Source organism: Argiope bruennichi, chromosome 1 (genome assembly GCF_947563725.1).
Source record: "Argiope bruennichi chromosome 1, qqArgBrue1.1, whole genome shotgun sequence".
Lineage (NCBI taxonomy): Eukaryota > Metazoa > Arthropoda > Arachnida > Araneae > Araneidae > Argiope > Argiope bruennichi.
Window position 1 is genome coordinate 83,813,181 of NC_079151.1, and position 17,026 is coordinate 83,830,206.

At 25.5% G+C, this 17,026-nt stretch overlaps 1 protein-coding gene across 5 annotated transcripts in view; it reads left to right on the forward strand.

Moving 5' to 3' along the window:
* The window catches only part of LOC129963232 (sodium bicarbonate cotransporter 3-like), a 118,744-nt gene that overhangs the window by 88,390 nt on the left and 13,328 nt on the right, over window positions 1-17,026 (forward strand). For 4 of the 5 annotated variants that reach the window (XM_056077451.1, XM_056077460.1, XM_056077441.1 and 1 more), the window contains 12 exons: window positions 1,956-2,060; window positions 3,412-3,569; window positions 4,786-5,031; window positions 6,476-6,622; window positions 8,184-8,281; window positions 9,443-9,617; window positions 11,057-11,190; window positions 11,376-11,553; window positions 13,165-13,452; window positions 13,732-13,845; window positions 15,024-15,188; window positions 15,694-15,872. In XM_056077451.1, coding sequence (XP_055933426.1) covers window positions 1,956-2,060; window positions 3,412-3,569; window positions 4,786-5,031; window positions 6,476-6,622; window positions 8,184-8,281; window positions 9,443-9,617; window positions 11,057-11,190; window positions 11,376-11,553; window positions 13,165-13,452; window positions 13,732-13,845; window positions 15,024-15,188; window positions 15,694-15,872 — 1,987 coding nt within the window. The remainder of the gene's footprint in view (window positions 1-1,955; window positions 2,061-3,411; window positions 3,570-4,785; window positions 5,032-6,475; window positions 6,623-8,183; window positions 8,282-9,442; window positions 9,618-11,056; window positions 11,191-11,375; window positions 11,554-13,164; window positions 13,453-13,731; window positions 13,846-15,023; window positions 15,189-15,693; window positions 15,873-17,026) is intronic. The other variant, XM_056077480.1, reaches the window with a different exon arrangement.

Below are 17,026 nucleotides of genomic sequence, written 5' to 3' on the forward strand. Positions count from 1 at the left end.
TCTAGAAGTAAATAATTGTTATAAGTATTTTTAAGTTATTTCAGTACTATTTATCTTTACCACCTGCTATTGCAATATTTAACAATGTAACTGCATATTAATTTTTGTTAATCAACAAATTAAACTGCTTTCTGATATGGTTAGTTAACAATTGGGATTATTATTGACTTGGTTTTTTGTAATATTAAAAATATTTTTCCTGCCATTGAAGTTCAAAGGATGTTAAGTATTTTTATTTTCTTAATGTTTTAAAAATTTAGCTGGTTCAATGCTTGGTTCTGCATATTTCTTTCTAAAGTAATAGTGAATATATGTAGTTCATCATTTTGTTTTGCTTTGAGTTTAGGTAGATATTACTGCATGCTGTATGTCCTTGATATTATTCTTCAATTATGCTATTTGTAGATTCACCCAGCTGTTCAACCTGCTATTTCTTAAATCTTGCACATCTACAAATATATGCACATAATCTTTAATTACTGCTCTGATCTATTATTTGTAATTTGCATCATGAAATGAAAACCTTTATACATAAAAGTTGTTACTAAAGACAAATTGTTTTAAGCATTATAGTGTAATATGCATGAGGATCCAAGTAGATTCTTTATTTTAACATTGGACTAATATTTTGCATTTATGAAGTAAACCCAAGTGTTGATTGAGATCTAATGTATTTCACAGTTTTCAAATGTTAGTAGATATATTTCAGTTCTAGAAAGATCTGAAAATTTTTATTCAAAAAATATTTTTTTTTAATCCTCAGGTATATTTCAAATGTCACATTAAATGAAAAATGCGAGCAAGAAAAATATTTTATTTGGATTGAAAGAATGTGGAATGTTTCTTCATGCTTTCTTTCAGATAAATTCGTTTCAGAATTTTAAAATATTCCTCTCTTTCTTTTTGATTTCCTCTCTTTAATAAGATTTATTCTCTTTTTTAATATGATGATTGATTAATAAATAAAAAGGAGATTTTTTTTAAAAAAAATTTTGGCCATGATTTTATTTATTCTTTTTCAGATCTGCAATTTTAATTCCTTTTAACATTTGTTTTAAGTATCAATTATGCTTTAAATATGCATTGCTTACTGCATTAATTTTTAACTAAAAAGTTTATAATATTTAAAATGACTGTATTCGAATATTTTTTGTTACTTTTGTCTATATCCTCTCAAAATATTCTAAAGGCAGTGTTAGTTGTCATATATTTTATGCAAGTTCTTCTTTGTTGAATATTAGTTCAGAAATTCAATCTTCCCAAATTTATGCAGCTTCTTTCTGTTTCAACAAATGTTAAAACTATAAATTCTTTGCACAGTGCATTAAAAATGCTTTTTATTCCATTTTTCATTTCAAGTGAGTAAAAGCTTATTATTCTTTTTCATTTAAAATTATGTGGGCAACTTTTGATTTCTTTAAAAAGTCATTGGTTTGGACTCTGAATTTAAAGACAATTCATTGTAATATTTCCAAGGAAAATTTTACAAAAGTACAATATTTTTGGATTTAATTATGATTTAATGATTTTTTTTTGCCTTAATGCATAATTATCTCTGCTTTGTTACATTAGAATTGTGAGATATGTTTTTCATTTGTGGTATAATATGAATAAATGGTGCATTCTGATTTTATAAGAAATAACAGGATATGGTGACACTTCCATATATATTAAAAATAAACCTCTTGCAAAGCCTTAAATTCCCCTAATCCCTGATGCCTTTTAAAAATAATATTGTGAATGGCAATAAATGTCTCCTAGTACTGCATGCATGTCAATAATTAAGGGAATTTCACTGATTTGTTATCCAATGTTTGAAGTTGGCATCAATAGAATCTTTCCAGCGCTATGGCATTGAGCATCCTTGGATAGACCACAGGAATGATCTAATATTGTCCAACTTGTTTTTTAAAACATTGCTTATTATTCAGTGTGATTTCGTTGCGTTGTTACAGCCCAATTAGATAAAGATGCAGGTTCATCTCCGCCAACTACCCCTGTCAATCCTACTATGGCTGGAGAAGCAAAACCAAACTTTGCCAAATACCTTGGCCTTCCTGGTAAAGTTCTTTACTTTTCTGTAGCATGCAGTAAACATTAGTGTTAGATTTAATGCCAGGAGTTGATTTCTTTTCAGGATTAACTAGACAGGAAATGTTTTAATTTCACATAGTTATTTTTGTTGTTGTTATTTTTGTTACGAATTCATCAATTTATAACATTTTATTGTAAATTTATTATTTGGAAGATTGTCCTTGTTTAGGCCATTTTAAAATTTTTATTTTCTTTAATTCTTTAATTATTTCAAATTAGGGAAAGTTTAATTAGGGTACTTAGTTGTAGTTTAAGTTTGATTGTCTTTTTTATTATTATTATTATTTAAAAGTATTATATACTGAGAAAAAAAGTTTATATGGATTTGAATTCATATTGTGATCATTATTCCATCAGTATTTTATTTGTTAAAAAAATTGTCATGAAACTTTGAATGCAACAAATATTAATTTAATTTGTGCATGTTTAAAATTAATATTAAAATGGCTGAATATGCTTTCTTCCTTTTATAATAGTTAATAGCTTAAGTACTCAAATCTACATTAAAATATGCTTAATTTTGTTATAATACATAATTTTAATAGATTTTTTTTAAAAAAATTAATATTGATTGAATTTGCATATTTAGTATGATAAGAATGGATGCATAAGTGATGCTCATTCTTTGATGTTACTGGGACATCTCTGAAAATAACAGTTTCTGCAAATACATATCTGAATTCAGTGAAGAAAATTGCCTGTTATTGAAGGAAATTACTTGTTTAAAATCTATATCTAAACAAAAAGGAAATGTTTGTCAATTACTTTATACCTTTAATACATTTCATTTTCAGGTTTGCTCTACTATTTTTCAATATTCCCAATACTTTTAATGAAAATAAATAAAAGAAACAGATTTTCTCCCCCCATGCTTAGAAACATATTTCTAAATATCTTGTAAGGAAAAAAATACCACTTAGCACAGAATTTAAATTTCAGAAAGAAAAAAAAAATGCAGTATTATTTAATTTTTTTTTTTTTTAGTATTAATATGTGTAAAACTTGAATTAGAAATTTTTCTCCCACACAATAAAATTTTAAAATTTTCTCTGTATATCTTCTGTTTCCTTTCTTTTAATATATTTATATTTTTTTATTTTTCTTTTCATATGATTTTTCAAGATATTTTTTGATAATATGTATTTACTAACCAGCTTAAGTTGCAAAAAAAACCATTATCTTGAAAAGTTTATAATTAAAACAGCTTCATATAGAATTTTCAATGTGAGTAACTACTTTATTTATATATTAAATATTTATTTCGATTATAAAGAGTTTTTATTTCTTAGCTATCGCTGATTTTATTATATTTTGCAGGTAGTGCACCTAACACAGCAGCACAAGATTCCATAGTCAAAAGCCCTAGCTGCTCTTCATTAAATCTAGGTGCCAGTAATAACCAATCTGGTCATAATTCACATAATTTAGGTGATATATCAGGGAATTCAACAAGTTCTGCTGATTTACAACACCGGGTATGCTTCTTAAATTCTTCTGCTTGAAGTTTTTATTGTTAAATATTTGAACGTCATAGAAAAATGAAAGCATTGGGAGCTCATGTGTTGTAATTTTAGGATGTGAAAGTGACTTTTAAAATGAACATACATTTATATAAATAATTTTTTGGTATTGATAAAAAAACTTTAATATTGAGTTATTTTATTATGTCCTCAATTACAATTTTATTTAAAAAGTGTCCTTGTTTGTTTCAAGATCAAACTTTATTGATATTTGTAAAATTATCTCAATAATAGCATTGTAAGCATGTTTTTAAATCTTGACTTTTCATGCCACAGATTTTTCAAGAGAATTTCAGTAATTATAGCAATTTTGCTACTTTACTATCTAAATTATTTTTCTTATACAGTTCATCAGGAAAATTAATCTGAAATTTATTTACATTAAAAATATTTAAGTTAGATTAAGATATAAATGGTGGAGTGTATAATATTGTGTAAACAATTGTACCTAGAGTTTTAAGAGAACCTCATGAAAGGCGAGGATTTGAATGTAAAATAAGAATGAAACAAAGATTGAATAAACTGACATATTGAAAAATGCCCAAGAGCTGCACTCTACAACACTTTTATGTGCACTGGCTCTCAATACATATATTCTATTTATTTTAAGTTTACTTAAATCAATTAATATAAATATAATATGTCTTTTCATGGCACGGTTAATTTTTATGTTACCAATATGAATTTCATTTAGCTGTTACAATTAATATATAATATAATACTCCTAAAAAGGGGAAAGCTATTATATATTTGCGAAGCAAAATTGGCATAATATTATTCAATCTATTAAAGAAAATGCAAATTCTGAATTATTATTTTTAATAAATATACTTTGGGTTTTAAAATTTGATTATGAGTTTAACAGGGATAATATGCATAAAATAAAGGTTTTATTTACACATGAGGAAAAGTACAATTTTGAATCATGATGCTGATTAACTAGATTAACATATTTTGTTTAAATGTATATTTTTGAAATATTTTTTTAAATTATACAGCTATCTCATTGCAATGCTAAGTTTTAATTATCTAAATAAAATGTTTGTTTTATTTATTGTTTTGCAATTTATTCCATTACTCTTTTATTTAAATACATGTTTGAGCAAAGTTTTGAATTTATATTTGTTGTATATTTTTTCTTTTCTTTCATCACTAAAAATATTTATTATAGCTTAACCAAGCCTTTATGAAAAAAATCCCACCGGGAGCTGAAGCATCGAATATTCTAGTTGGAGAAGTTGACTTCTTAGACCGTGCCATTATAGCATTTGTCCGTCTCAGTCAAGCCACCAGTTTAGGAGATCTGACGGAAGTACCTGTTCCTACTCGCTTCTTGTTTATATTGCTAGGCCCTTCAGGAAATTTGGGTCGTTACCATGAAATTGGTCGAGCTATGGCCACTCTAATGTCTGATGAGGTAAAACTTTTATAAATTCTTTTGCAACATTTAAGTAAATAGGAAGTATAAAAAGTAAATCTGTTATAAAATGTTATAATATGTTTATTAATATCCATTAATAGCAATGTATGAAGCACTGATTCTATAAAATACCTAGTCACATTATGGAATGCTGGTCATTTTAAAACTAAATATGAAATGTGAAAATTATTATATATTTTCCCTATACATTGTATAAACATGTGTAATTTCTAAAGAATGGCAAATGCTAACTAGGTAAAGTATGAGAAAATGTCATGATAAGCTATAATTTAAATAGCTTCTTAGTTTTGGAAAAACAAAGTGCACAAAATGTATTTTTATCATTTTTACTAGCATCATTTTACTACAGACGATACGGGTTTTTTTTATGAATGCTCTGTGCATGCATGTGCATCTATGGCTTCCTTTAAGTGCATGCAACATGTTGTGGAAATGGACATATTTTGCCATCATCAAGTTGGTTTAATCTACAATTGAACATAATCTCATCTATGTTTCTTAAAACATCTTTTTCTTGTTTTGAAATATATATATCATACTTTGAAACCTGACATTTTGTATTGAAATATGTGAAATGGGTAATTGCTCAAACATTGCTGGCCAATTTTTGCCTTTTATTTCTTGGTATTTTATAGAAAACAGGTTTTCATACAGTGATTGTAGTATATCTGGATTGAGTGCTGTGCAATGGTGTATTCTTATTAGTAATTGGATTATTCTTATCATTTTGCTAGGTATATAAAGCATCAAAATGCATCTCTACATCAAATTTGAATGATCTTTTTAATTAAAATGAAAGTTAATAAATCAAACTTTTTGCATTGGTCATGCATCTTTCTTTTTTCTAATTACTTATCTCTTAAATTTTAAATAATTTTTTACCTATGTTAAATTTATTTTGATTTTCAGATGTAATTATTTATTGAATTGTTAGTCATTAAAGTATTTTCTTTTATAATCTATGAAAGAAACTGACAATTTATTATTTAAATATGCAAATAATTTGAATTGCTATTTTATTCTTTTATGAAAATTATTTTCCAGGTGAAGTTTTGTTTTCGTCATTTTATTTAAAAGTATTGTGCTTAATCATATATTTTAAAAAATCGTAAATGTTGAAATTCTAAATTGAATTCCACTTTTCAATGAATTCTTTGTTCTTCAAATAAAAATTTAACTTGGATTTAAAAGTTTGTTTGCTACTCCTGGAAGTTTGTTTCTGAACACTCTGTAACTCTGTTGAAAACTTAATTTTAATAATTCTTTACATAATATTGATTTTTTTATTAATTGTTTTCAAGGATGAAAGCCTGCTAACTTTAAAGGAATAGTTATTTTAGTTTTTAAAAAATCGTAATTACTGCTTGAATTTAATTTTCAGAACCATTTTGGTTTTATTAATTATATTTTTTCTTTTAAGGTATTCCATGATGTTGCCTATAAAGCCAAAAGTCGGCAAGATCTGCTGGCTGGAGTGGATGAATTTTTAGATGCAGTTACAGTTCTACCTCCAGGAGCTTGGGATCCTAGTATTCGAATTGAACCTCCTCAGCAACTCCCATCACAGGTATCCTTAATTAAAAGAATTTGTTGTATTTGATTCTTTGAGAGTCATTATTTCAAATATCTTTTTGATATATGAAATTCTGAAATGTTCCAACAGTAATAAGTATTTGAAAAAGACAAAAGTGCCGACATTGAGTAATAGCGTGCATTTTAAAATGCTTTGAAATTTTTTCTAGTATTCATAAATATGTAATAATGATTTTAAAAAAACCATCTTGCTGTTAATTCTAAAACAAACTATTTTTAACTAAGCCTTGTGCTTCAAGGCTTCTCTAACTCTAAAGGGGATAAGTCCTTTTCTTTTAATCATCCAAATTTTTGTAAATTTTTATTTTCTTCACTAAATTAGAATCTGATTATTATAAATCTCAAAACCATTCAATTATCATACATTTAAAAACTGTTTGATGTCCAAAATTATCTGTTGAATATGAAACTTAATTTCAGTGAAAATCATATTTTAATTTGAAATCAGTTTTCAATATTTGACATTTCTGAAAGGAAACAATCATGATTTTTATGGATGTTTCACTTGCAAAATTTAATTAGGAGATGTATTGTTACTTTTCAATTATTATTATTATTTTTTTTGATGAGTTTAAAAGATTAGAAAATTAATTGTTAGAATTGCTTACTGATGTATTTTTTCTAAATTTCTAACTATTTTTTCCTTATTGTTTACTGTAGCATCATTTAATTAAAATTTATTTTCCATTTAAAGATCTGTTTTAATAATATTCAAACTTAGTATCAAAATATCACTTCTTGAAACATTTAAAATAACTGCAAATATAATAGATGGATATGTGATTTTTAATGTATACAGTGTTACATAAGTGTTAGAAAGGAAACTAAAATATTTCTTCCAGATTATTATTAGTAGTATTGTATTTATTTAGAGTTTCAAAAAATATATTTGTTGAAGTATTATAAAACAAAGATGTTCAATTATTGAGTTGAAGTATTTATTATGCTACTATAACTGGAATATGCCCTTAATTATCTGTATGTTCGATTTAGGTACTTAAAACTAAATTATCAATTATAATAATTAGTACTGTTGAAACATTTTGCTTCAAGTTTTAAATTATTCTATATTTAAAATAAGATGGGTGTATCTTATAATTGAAATGCATAATCTTATTACATTTAAAAAGTTTGTAAAATCTACAAACTGTAGTTTTTTCAAAATCTTCAGTACTCAGATATATCTGTATTAGTAATTAATACATTGAATTAAAACACTTTATTTTGAATTAAAACACTTTATTTTAATTAAATATTAAGAGTTATGATGTTTAATTTGCATTTAGAACTAAAAAAAGGATTTTCAATCAATAGTAAACCACTTTTATTTTTAAGGGAAAAAAACCCATCAGAGTTTAATGCAATTTTATTCAAATAATAAACCATGTGAATTTTACTTTGTGACCTTTTTGAATTATGAAAGTAAAGAAAACAATTTTTATATTTAATTGGAAGATGAACAGTATGTTGATATGTTTGATCTCAATTTTCACTAAAACTGTAATTTATAGTCTTTTAAAATATTTAACTGGTAGGAGGCCAGGAAGAAAACTGAGGTTCAGGAGGTCAAAGTAGATGAAGAAGAGGAAGAAGAGAAAGAAAGAGAAGAAAGTGGATTAAAACGATCCGGAAGGTGAGATCTTTAGATTACAATTACTTTTTACTTGTTTCACACCTTTAAATTTAATAGATTACTCTTTTGATATATTAGGAATAGAATCTGAATATTTTTACTAAATCATTAAGACTCATCAGTTGCATCATTTGGTTATTTTTTATCTTTATATTTTTCACTGAGTTCTATGCTAGAAAAGATCACTTTTGAATGAAACAACAGCTAAAATTAAACTGACCAAGCAAATGTGTTAATTTCATTAACTATATTTTAAAAGTAGGTGACGAGGAATTATTTCTTTAAAGTGATTCACAATGTGATCTAATTTTGTGATCTCCCTTCCCTTTTTAATTTTCATTCCTGGTTGTCATCTAATTATTTTCTTATTTGAAGATAACTTTTTACATTAGTAAAAAACATGATATACAATTGAATTTCTACATGCTAAATTTTTTATAAAAATCAAAATATGTTCTTATGAATTTTGAAGAATGGTGTGCTTTTTTAGGTATTGTTTTTATTTTTTTTTTCATCGTGATTCAGATTTGGGTTTTTCCCATTTATCCTTAGCAAGTCAAAGTGAAAAATTCTGTGCTCAATAATGATTTTGTGAAAAATATTTTTTGATATATTATTTTTTGAAGTAAGACAGCTAAAAGGACATTTTATTTTGATCAACATGCAATTTTTTTACAAATATTTTCTTTGAAATAATTGTATTTTACTTTTGATCATTGTAAATTATGAAAAACATTTAGAAATTAAAATATAATTATCACATAACATTTATAAGAAATTGTAGAAATAATGAATAAAATTAACACATTGGTGATTGAAAAAAATGTGATTGTCTTATTTCTGTTCATGCATGTTTTTTTTTATGATGTGAAAATATTCATTCTAATTTATTGCAAATATGTTTAATATTATCATTATTTTCCCATTATTGCTATCATTATAGGAACTATATTATTAAATATCTTTATTTTTTCCCCCTTGGTATTTGCAGTTAACTTTTATCTCATTGAAATTCTAATTGAATCCAAATATTTTTTTAACTTTTTTTTGGTTTATAAAACCACTGATTTTATTAATACATTGCGATTTTCTTCTTGTTGTGCATCATACTACATAATAAGCAATCTTGTATTACAGATTTTAATGCTATATTACTTTCAGATTATTTGGTGGCCTTATAAATGATGTAAAGAGGAAACTTCCTTGGTATCTTAGTGATTTTACTGATGCCTTTGCACTGCAATCTGTTGCCTCCATTTTCTTTTTATATTTTGCTTGTCTGACACCTATAATTACATTTGGAGGTTTGTTAGGAGATGCTACAGAGGAGCGAATTGTAAGCATTATATATATATATCAGTTATGTGAGAAGAACTTGTATATAAATGCTATATTGATTAATACAAATATGCAAAGTTTGTGCGTATGTTTACATATGTTAATTAAGAGATTTACTTTTTTAGTTCTTGGCAAAGTTGGCTTTACATTTTAATTGCCCAAGTTCATATTTTTTTTATATCTGTTATATATTAGAAGAATAGTTGCAACTTTCCATTATGCATTTTTATTGAAACTAATTCTCTTTCTAATTCGCCATATGTAAAAATCTTTATAAAAAAAAATGTAGGCTTTTTGTAATTTTGATATTTATATATTTTAATAAACCTTTGGTAAAATTTATAAGTACAATTTCTTTAAAATCTAAAGATTGCTGTTTCAACCATTCAAATATTTGTGTAAAAAAAAAAGAGATAATGAAATAAAATATATAAATGATTTTGCATTTGAAATCATTTATTTTAAATGCAAAATGGAGCTTATAATTAAAATCTCTTATAAATATTTAAAATTATTAAAGATGCAAACTTTTGTAAATTTCCTCATGTTCAACTTTGGCAATATATTCTTAACATTGTATACAGTTGAAAATATTGCCAAAATAAAGGTTGTATGCAAAAACTAAAAATTGATAGTAACTTTTTAAATATTACCTTCCTAGTGGTTATCAATACAGATATAAAACAAAATATATATTTCTATAAAAAATATTTGAATTAATTTTATCTCTTTGGTGATTAAATTAATACATATATTTGATTATATCCTGTGCTTGATTATATTCATTATAACTTTTTAAAAAAAAATTAGCTTACCCTTGTTTTACTAAAGACTTATACAAAGAAATTCTACTTATTTAAGTGAATATTTAACTCTGTATTAATTAATTTAACTCTGTATCTTGAATCTTAGCAATTACTTTCTTATTATGGATCTTTGTAAATTTCTGAATATTTTTTATGTTTGGAATTTAATAAATTACCATTATTTTACATTGAATATTTCTTTTTAACAAAAAAAGCTAGAAACATCTTTTCACGAATAATCAAAGTAATCAAAGAAAGTTAAAGTAATCAAACAATGAAAATATTTTTAACAAAATTGCTCCATTTTCTGCATTTAGCATCAATTGTCGAAAATCTTAACTATTTCAATACAGAATATTATTGCATTTTTTAAATTTTTTTATTTAACCTGTTAATTGGGTAATTAATTTATCTTCAAGTTATTTTGCATTGAAATATTTCATCAGGTAAAAATAATAACACTTGCAAGAGCAAATATCATACTTGTTAAGTAACCTGCTTGGAGATTTTTTAAAAATTTCCATTGGTATCTTTCTTAGTAAAAGTATTTATAAATTGTACTTCATATATTTTTATTTATAAATGTTATTTCAAACTTTTATTTTTGCTCTTTCTGTTTTTTTACTTACAGGCTGCCATTGAAAGTCTTTTATCTGGTGCAATTTGTGGCATTATTTATGGCTTGTTTAGTGGGCAACCACTGACAGTTTTGGGAAGCACTGGTCCTGTACTTGTTTTTGAAACAATATTGTTTGATTTCTGCAGGTCAGTCTACATATTAATATTGATGAAAGAGTTTAATTTTTTTTTGTATGATTATATTATTTATTTCTGAACTTGTTAAAAATTCTGCAATTAAAGCTGTTAAATTAATTTATGAAAGTTGTTAAATTTTATTTTCTTGAACATTTTATAGAAAACCTTAAATTTTTTTTTTTCTTCTTCTGCAGAGATAATGATTTAGAATACCTTCCATTGCGACTATGGATAGGTTTATGGACTACATTGATTCTAATTATTCTTGTGGCTTTTGATGCAAGTGCTTTAGTTTGCTACATCACACGATTCACTGAAGAAAATTTTGCTACCCTTATTTCTTTCATATTTATTTATAAATCAGTTGAAAAGGTAAGGGAATTTAGATACCAAGGTTGATACATTGCATAAATGTTTATAGTAATATTTCTTAGTAATATTTTTGTTTTGAATCTAATTAAATTTAATATTTATATATATTTTATACAAATAATACCAAAAGTTATTTTCTTCTATTTTTGAATCGGAAGAAAAAAAGTGAGTTATGATGAGATCAAATATTATGATGGGATCAAATAGTGATTTAATGCTGCTGTGATAAAAAGATTGTGCAAATTCGAAGAGACTGTCTTACTAATCTAACTTGCAGCTCATAGTAGAAAAGTGAAGTATCTCAATGTTTTAGGAATGTTTTATAAATATGTTGGATTATATTCTTATTTTTTAGTTAAAATTAGTTATCAATTCAAAATTGGTATGTAATTAGTTATTTGCAGCATCTGTATTTGAATGGGCTTTATACTTAAAATCTGCCTATAATAAAATTATTGCTGCAGTTTTAATAAACAAGCATTATGTAAAGTTTGTACATGAATGGAAATTTTTGAAACATGAACATAGAATAAATTATCCAAATACATTAAAATTTATCAAAAAAGAAAACGCCTTAAATATTAAAACCTGAATTAAAGATTCTAATGATAACAGGCTGTAACCTAAGTAGAATGTTTTAATATATGGAGTTATTGAAAATTACAATTAAATCTTACTATGCAATATAAAATTCTGCATTTTTGAAATAAGGTAAATTAACTAAATTAAACTTGCGTAATTATATTATGTAAATTAACATAATTATGCATTACCACAAAATACATGTTTTTTATAAATCTGAAAATGATATAGATTGAATATTTTGTTAAGAAAGTACTCATGTCATCCGTCAATTCTTTAATCATGTAATTAATGAATATGGTTATATTTTTTGCAGGAAAAATCTTTATACAAATTACAATAAATGTCGAATTCATCGCAATATTTTTGAAATAGGAAAGAAAAACATTTATTAGTTATTTATGTATGCATCAATACATAAAGCAAATATATTTGTGTTTAGTAGAACAGTCCCATATATTATCTTGTAATAAATACAGATAGTAATGTAACATCTAGATCTTATAATGAATCAGATGGTTTTTATAATTATATTTTACTTCTATAGTTTAACAAATGCAGTATCCATGAAAAGATTCTTAAAAAATGAGAATTATCCATCTAAATTGAACAATGATATAGGGAATTTATCAATACAATCCATTGATGAACTTGAAAGTAATAATGATTAAATTAAAATTCCTAAAAGTTATCATATCCTTTTCTCTATAAAATTATTTTTCATATAAATTTTAATTTATATAAGTGTCTGTTATGATTTTTTTTTTTTTTTGCAAGTATAATGTATAAGCATTTGAATCATAAAGTATACCTCTGTTTTTTACAGAGAATTGAGAACAGACAGAAAAATATTACTAAAAATAGTTTTGAATAGATTTTGAAGCTATATATTTCATATCTAGAGTATTGAAGATGGGGATATTGTTTCTCAAAATAATTTTCAAGATTAAGCAATTACTATGCTACCAATTAACACTTTAACATTTATTCAATTAGTGTATAATCTCTTTTTCTGTTTTTAAATTTTAGGTGTTAGATATTGGACATTATTATCCGTTGTCATCACCTTTGATGCCATATCCAGGTCAGTGCTTATGCACTCCACCCAACGATACCTCAACAGAAATTCCTGAAGATGTCCAGTGGTTTCAGTTAAATAGTACTGCTTGTACATATTACAATGGTACTATGGAAGGACCTGGCTGTTTAAACACTTATCCAGATATCTACTTATTTTCCATCATTTTGTATGCCTGTACATTCTCCATAGCAGTTTTCCTGAAAGAATTTAAATTTACTCCATTTTTCCCATCAAAAGTAAGTACTTTTATTTTGAACTATGGAATATTAAATGTTTTACTAGTATAGAGAATTTTCTAAATATTTTTTAAAAAAGGATTTTTTTTAATGCCATGTACTTTATAATAAATAAAGCCCAAGAATGTTTTTAACAGGTTTCAAGAATTTGTAAAATTTTTTAATATAAATTCTTTGATTTCCCATTCATTTGATTAAAATTTGTAAAATATCATTTTAAGATCATCCTATGTAGTTCTGTCAGTGTGTGAATATTTTTTATTCTTTTTTTCTTCTTAGATACGAAGTACAATAAGTGACTTTGCTGTTGTCATTTCCATTCTTTCGATGACAGTTGCTGATGCTTGGGTAGGTCTAAATACGCCAAAATTACAGGTTCCAGCTAAATTTCAGGTAATAATGTTCCTTTCCTTTTTCCTTTGTTCACATGTTTAACAGATCAAAATTAATATCTTTCTTAAAAGTCTGAGTTATGACACATAACTTTTCTCCCCCTCATTAAATATTTTTTATCAAAAAAATCTAACAATCTTGAATTTGAGAAGTTTATACTTTGACATGAAAAGAGTTTGTTTACAAAATTCCCTCCCACTTTTCTTTTATCCATTTTCTTACTGAAAAAATTATTATAGATATGCAACATTTATCATATTACTATGCAAAAATCAGAAATAAAATAGGAGAAAAATTGTTTAGAAACTGTATTAAATACAGTTTTATCTCTCGACTATTTCCATCATACTGCATTAATCTGGTTAATTTTTTTTCTTCTTTTCAAGTTATTATCAAAATTTCTGAAATGCCTTTTTGTTCCTTTTTAGTCTTATAGTTTTCTATTCTAAAAAGTGATGCTTTAAATATTTATTTATACTTTCATTAAGTTCAATGCCTTTGTTCCCTTCTAAAGTATTTGAAGTTTTTTTTTTATTATTATTATTATATTCTCTGTTTCTACTCATTGCATGTTAAAAACTTATTACTGCTTTGTTTTATTTTTGGATGCCTAATCGATCATGATTTCATCATATTCATTTTGGCTTTTAAACATAAATTACAAGCTGAACTTTTTTTTTTTAACTAAAATATTACAATATAAAAACCTAACTTGAGATGTACAAAAATACTGCTTTAGAAAAAAAAAAGTGAGAGAGAGAGAGAGAAACTATGTTTCAGAACTTGCATAAGGCTTGAGTGAATTAAATAAAGAGGCCAGTTTAATTTAATTATATTTGGTTCTTATTTTTGTTCCTGTGATTTTGTGCATTCCATAATTTGATTTTAAATTTCATGATACATTGTGAAATATGATTCCTTGTCTCTGTAAGCTAAAACTAATTTCTTTTCATGGACGAACTTGAAAGATTCTTAATTTCTTTGAAATAAATATGTATAAAATTCTGTATTTGTATGAGCGTTAGAATGGGAATAATTTCTTAATAAATTAAAGCATTATGGCTTTAATTCCATCTTCAAAGCTTTGATAACAATGTTATATTGTTAAATATATTTTATTTCTCTAAATACCTTTTTTATTAAATTATATAATATATTTTTTATAAATATTTTTTTAGCCAACATGGCATGGCCGAGGTTGGCTCATTCCATTTTTTGGGAAGAAGAATCCCTGGTGGACATGTCTTGTTACTATTTTACCGGCACTCTTAGCTACAATCTTGATATTTATGGATCAACAAATAACTGCAGTCATTATTAACAGGCATGAAAATAAATTGAAAGTAAGTATCCTAGTTTTTCTCATTATGAAACTTTCAATAGTTTACTTAATATCAACTTGAAGATACTGAATGCTGAATAATATATTTCACTTTTATTATTTATTAACTTACAAATTGTGGTACTTTTGTGTTAATCACATTTCACTGGCAAACTTTAAGCTTAGCTGCAGGTGAAGTTTTGGGTTAGACAAATACTATTGGCACATTTTTGGCTTAATTGCATATCATTAGTGAACATGATCAATGCACTAACATGATGACTTTGATAATTAAACATTGCCATGCAGTTAATACAGAAGAACTCAGATACCATTTACTTTTATACTTGAATCATAATTGTTTTAACATAAAAAAAAGTATATGAATTTTCAATATATCTTAACTCATTACTTTTATGTTACTGAAAATAATGATGTATAGAAAAAGCAAACCTGGTTAACTCAAAAAATGTTATAGATTTCAATTATAAACTAACTAATTTGTAATGCAATATATTTTATTATAGAAAGGCTGTGGATACCATTTAGACTTGTTCGTATTAGCCATTCTTATTGCAATCTGTTCAATTTTGGGCCTGCCTTGGTTTGTGGCAGCTACAGTGCTTGCCATGACTCATGTTAATTCACTACGAATGGAATCTGAATGTTCTGCCCCAGGAGAAAAGCCTCAGTTTTTAGGTGTCAGGTAAAGAGAGAACTTCATATTGCTATATATATAAAGTGTTCTGTTGTATTGGTTTTTTGTGAAATTTCCCTTATCTAACAAAATGTTTCTGAATGTTATTTAAGTCGTAATGTTATATTGCTGAAGAGTTGCTGTTAAACAACTATACTGTTTAATTACAACGGAACATGTTTGAATGTATAGAAAATAAATCTCATATTTGTATAAAAAGCAATAAACATGTCATTTATTTTAAATTCCAATTGAAGAAATGTTATAAAAAAGCTTATTTAATGCAGGATGTTGAAAATTTCTTTCTTTTTATAACATATATTATATTCTGAAGGCCTTTCAAGATATAATCGGAGTACTTATAGTCATGATTAGAAAGCTGAGAATCTCCAAAATGGGCAAAAATGATTGACATCTATTTTCAGTTGTTGAAGAAACTGAAATCTGATTTCTTGTTAGATAACTGCAAACCTTGGAAATGCTGTATTATATTTATCAGCTGTTATATTATGTCAGTTCATGCACAAAAATTATTAATACAATCTATTTCTGGGAAAGATTAGGGCGATGTAACTATGATCAATATTATAAATCCGAAACCATATTATTTGATGAATTTTGATTGATCAAGAATGATTCTCTGATTGTGGTAATAAAGAGTGGCAAGAGAAGAAAAATGTTTTTCTTTACATCCATAAAATTGATATTAATGGCTGAAAAATGTTTTAAATGTGTACTATTTGAGATGCCAAGTCATCACTTCATGTCCTTGATTGTAGTACATTGGTATAGCAACATTATTTCATCAACATTATCTTGCTTACTTTATTAGGCTACAACGGATTCAAATATCTTGTTCATAAATAATAACCTATGAACAAAATTTCCATCAGGGCCAAATTGTCAAATAGATAAAGTAAGGCATCTCGACTTTACAAGGGTCCCAAGACCGTGAGATTTTTCTTTCTGTAGTAATGATTGCAGCGTCATTTAAACTTCAGAATATTATTCTAAGATTCTTTTCTTTATATTTGAATTTGTAGCATATGTTAAAAAATATTTTGTAGCTTTTTAGCCATAGAATTACATTTGAAGTTAAATATCTTATTCATTGGATACAGAAACCAAATCTTTTTGTAATCAACCTCTATCTATTCTTAAAA